At 40.4% G+C, this 2,158-nt stretch overlaps 1 protein-coding gene across 1 annotated transcript; it reads left to right on the top strand.

The window, feature by feature from the left end:
- LOC104734979 (U-box domain-containing protein 28-like) lies at window positions 264–2,158 on the top strand. The gene is made up of 2 exons (XM_019234833.1): window positions 264–1,169; window positions 1,615–2,158. Exons 1-2 carry the CDS (start codon window positions 462–464, stop codon window positions 2,149–2,151), a joined length of 1,245 nt encoding a protein of 414 aa, XP_019090378.1. The 5' UTR covers window positions 264–461; the 3' UTR covers window positions 2,152–2,158.

The raw sequence follows: 2,158 nt of genomic DNA, 5'->3' as shown, positions 1-2,158 counted from the left end.
CGGAAAAGTATTTTATTTCATGGCTTTTCTTACATTTCTTTTCAAATAAAAACTTATAAAGATGTCACAAAAGTATTTTTATTTTTGATTCAGGAATATATCTTCCAAAAACACTGAAAATAATATTCCAATGTTGTAAAAATCTTATTATAATTTTTTTTAAAAAGAGGAAAACATAACAATACACTACAAAATAAAATAAAAATTGTGATAAGATCATAAGAATAAGATTGATTAAAATAAAATAGTATCAAATAGTAGTTCAAAAATGAATTTTGACGTCAGCATGGTTTGACTCACTCTCTCATAAGTCATATCTCATCTTCTTAAAACCAAACCCACACGAGTCACAAGACTCTGTGTCTCTCTCTGTCTCAAACTCAGAATCAAAGATTTGATCTTTATTCTCTCTGAAACTCTCTTTCAAACAATTTCACTTGAGCAAGCCAAAAACAAAAAATATGAGGAGCGATGATCTTTATATCACCACCGTCCCTTGTTTCTTCCAATGTCCAATCTCACTTGACGTTATGAAATCTCCCGTGAGTCTCTCCACCGGCGTTACCTACGACCGAGTTAGTATCCAGCGTTGGCTCGATGGTGGCAACAACACTTGTCCCGCCACGATGCAGATTCTTCAAAACAAAGACTTCGTACCTAACCTAACTCTCCACCGTCTCATTGATCTCTGGTCCGACTCCAATCACCGTCATAACGGTTCTCAGTCACCGGGATCCCATACTCCGACGAAAGAAGAAATCAACGATGCAATTGATCGAGTCGGTGATAGTGATCGCGACGCGTTGTTGTCGATGATCCTCGGATTCGCGAGTGGTTCTGAAGAGAACAGAGAGTTTCTCGCCGGAAAAGATGGTTTCGTAGGGATGCTTGTGGATATCATCAGCCAATTAGATTCAAGAAACTTCTCCGACTCCAAATTACTTCTCGTCGGAGAGGCGGTGAAGATTCTGAGCATGATCCGTCGTAAAATCTTCGACCGGAGACGGTTATCGAATCTGATCTTAACCAACGGTGGAGATTGCTTGACGTCTTTATCCCTACTGATTAAAAACGCGGATCCAAAACTGAAGATCGATGTCTCCGCCGTGCTTGAGTTTATCGCCGTCGACGCCGAGTCAAAGCTCTTAATCGCCGAGAGAGACGAAATCATCACTTGTTTGTACCGGGGATTGCACAACTTAAACAAATAAAGATTTTGTGGGAAAAAGCAAGCAAATTCTTTTATTAATCGGGAAAACGTGTGATGGTCACTTAAAACAAGTCGGGATCGAGCTCGTTAGTTCACAAGCAAACTAGTAAGCTAAAAGTGATGAACTGAAAATAGGAATGAATTATACGAAAAACAATAACAGTTTTCGATGCAAAGTATTGCTCTTTAGGTATTGTCCTCCGAGTCCGGATCATGATCCCAATAAATACTTTCTCCCTTTATAGGAGACTTTTGACCTAGAGTTCTCTAAGGTTCCCGATGCGAATTGTCGAGATTGCCCTCTGCAGAAAGTGAATGGCTTTCTCACAATCTTGTTGGGCCGAAATTAGAATTAACTTGTCTTGTTGGGCCGAGTGGCATATTGGACACAATCCATATCCAATATCACCGAGATTATGAACTCGATAAGCTCAAACTCTGATCCAACCTTAATCGAAGCGAGCTTATCGTTATTAATCGCGATCGCGTCATCAAAACGCGTGAAACTCGCGTTAGTCGGAGAGAGGAAGCTAGTCACGAAGCTCACGAGTTTGTTAACTGATCCAAAGACGAGCGTTTCAGCGATTAAGAGATGCCTAAAGCTTCTCGAATCTATTTCGTCTTGTAAAGAAGGTCGATCGGAGATTTGTGATGGTGTGTGCGTTGAGACGGTGGTGAAGAAGCTGATGAAAGTGTCAACGGCGGCGACTGATCACGTCGTTACGGTTTTGTGGAGCCTTTGTTATCTTTTTAAGGAAACGAAGGCGCAAGATGCCGTTATTAGAACTAACGGCGTTACTAAGATACTTTTACTTTTACAGAGCAATTGCTCACTTACCGTTAGGCATATGCTAACGGATCTTCTTAAGGTGTTTAAGGTGAATTCCAGATCTTGTCTTTCGGTATACGAAACCAAAACGACACATATTATGCCGTTTTGATTGATTT

The sequence above is a fragment of the Camelina sativa genome, chromosome 13 (genome assembly GCF_000633955.1).
Source record: "Camelina sativa cultivar DH55 chromosome 13, Cs, whole genome shotgun sequence".
NCBI classification, from domain to species: domain Eukaryota; kingdom Viridiplantae; phylum Streptophyta; class Magnoliopsida; order Brassicales; family Brassicaceae; genus Camelina; species Camelina sativa.
The sequence above is the reverse complement of the archived record's forward strand: the minus strand, read 5'-3'. Positions and strand labels throughout refer to the sequence as shown.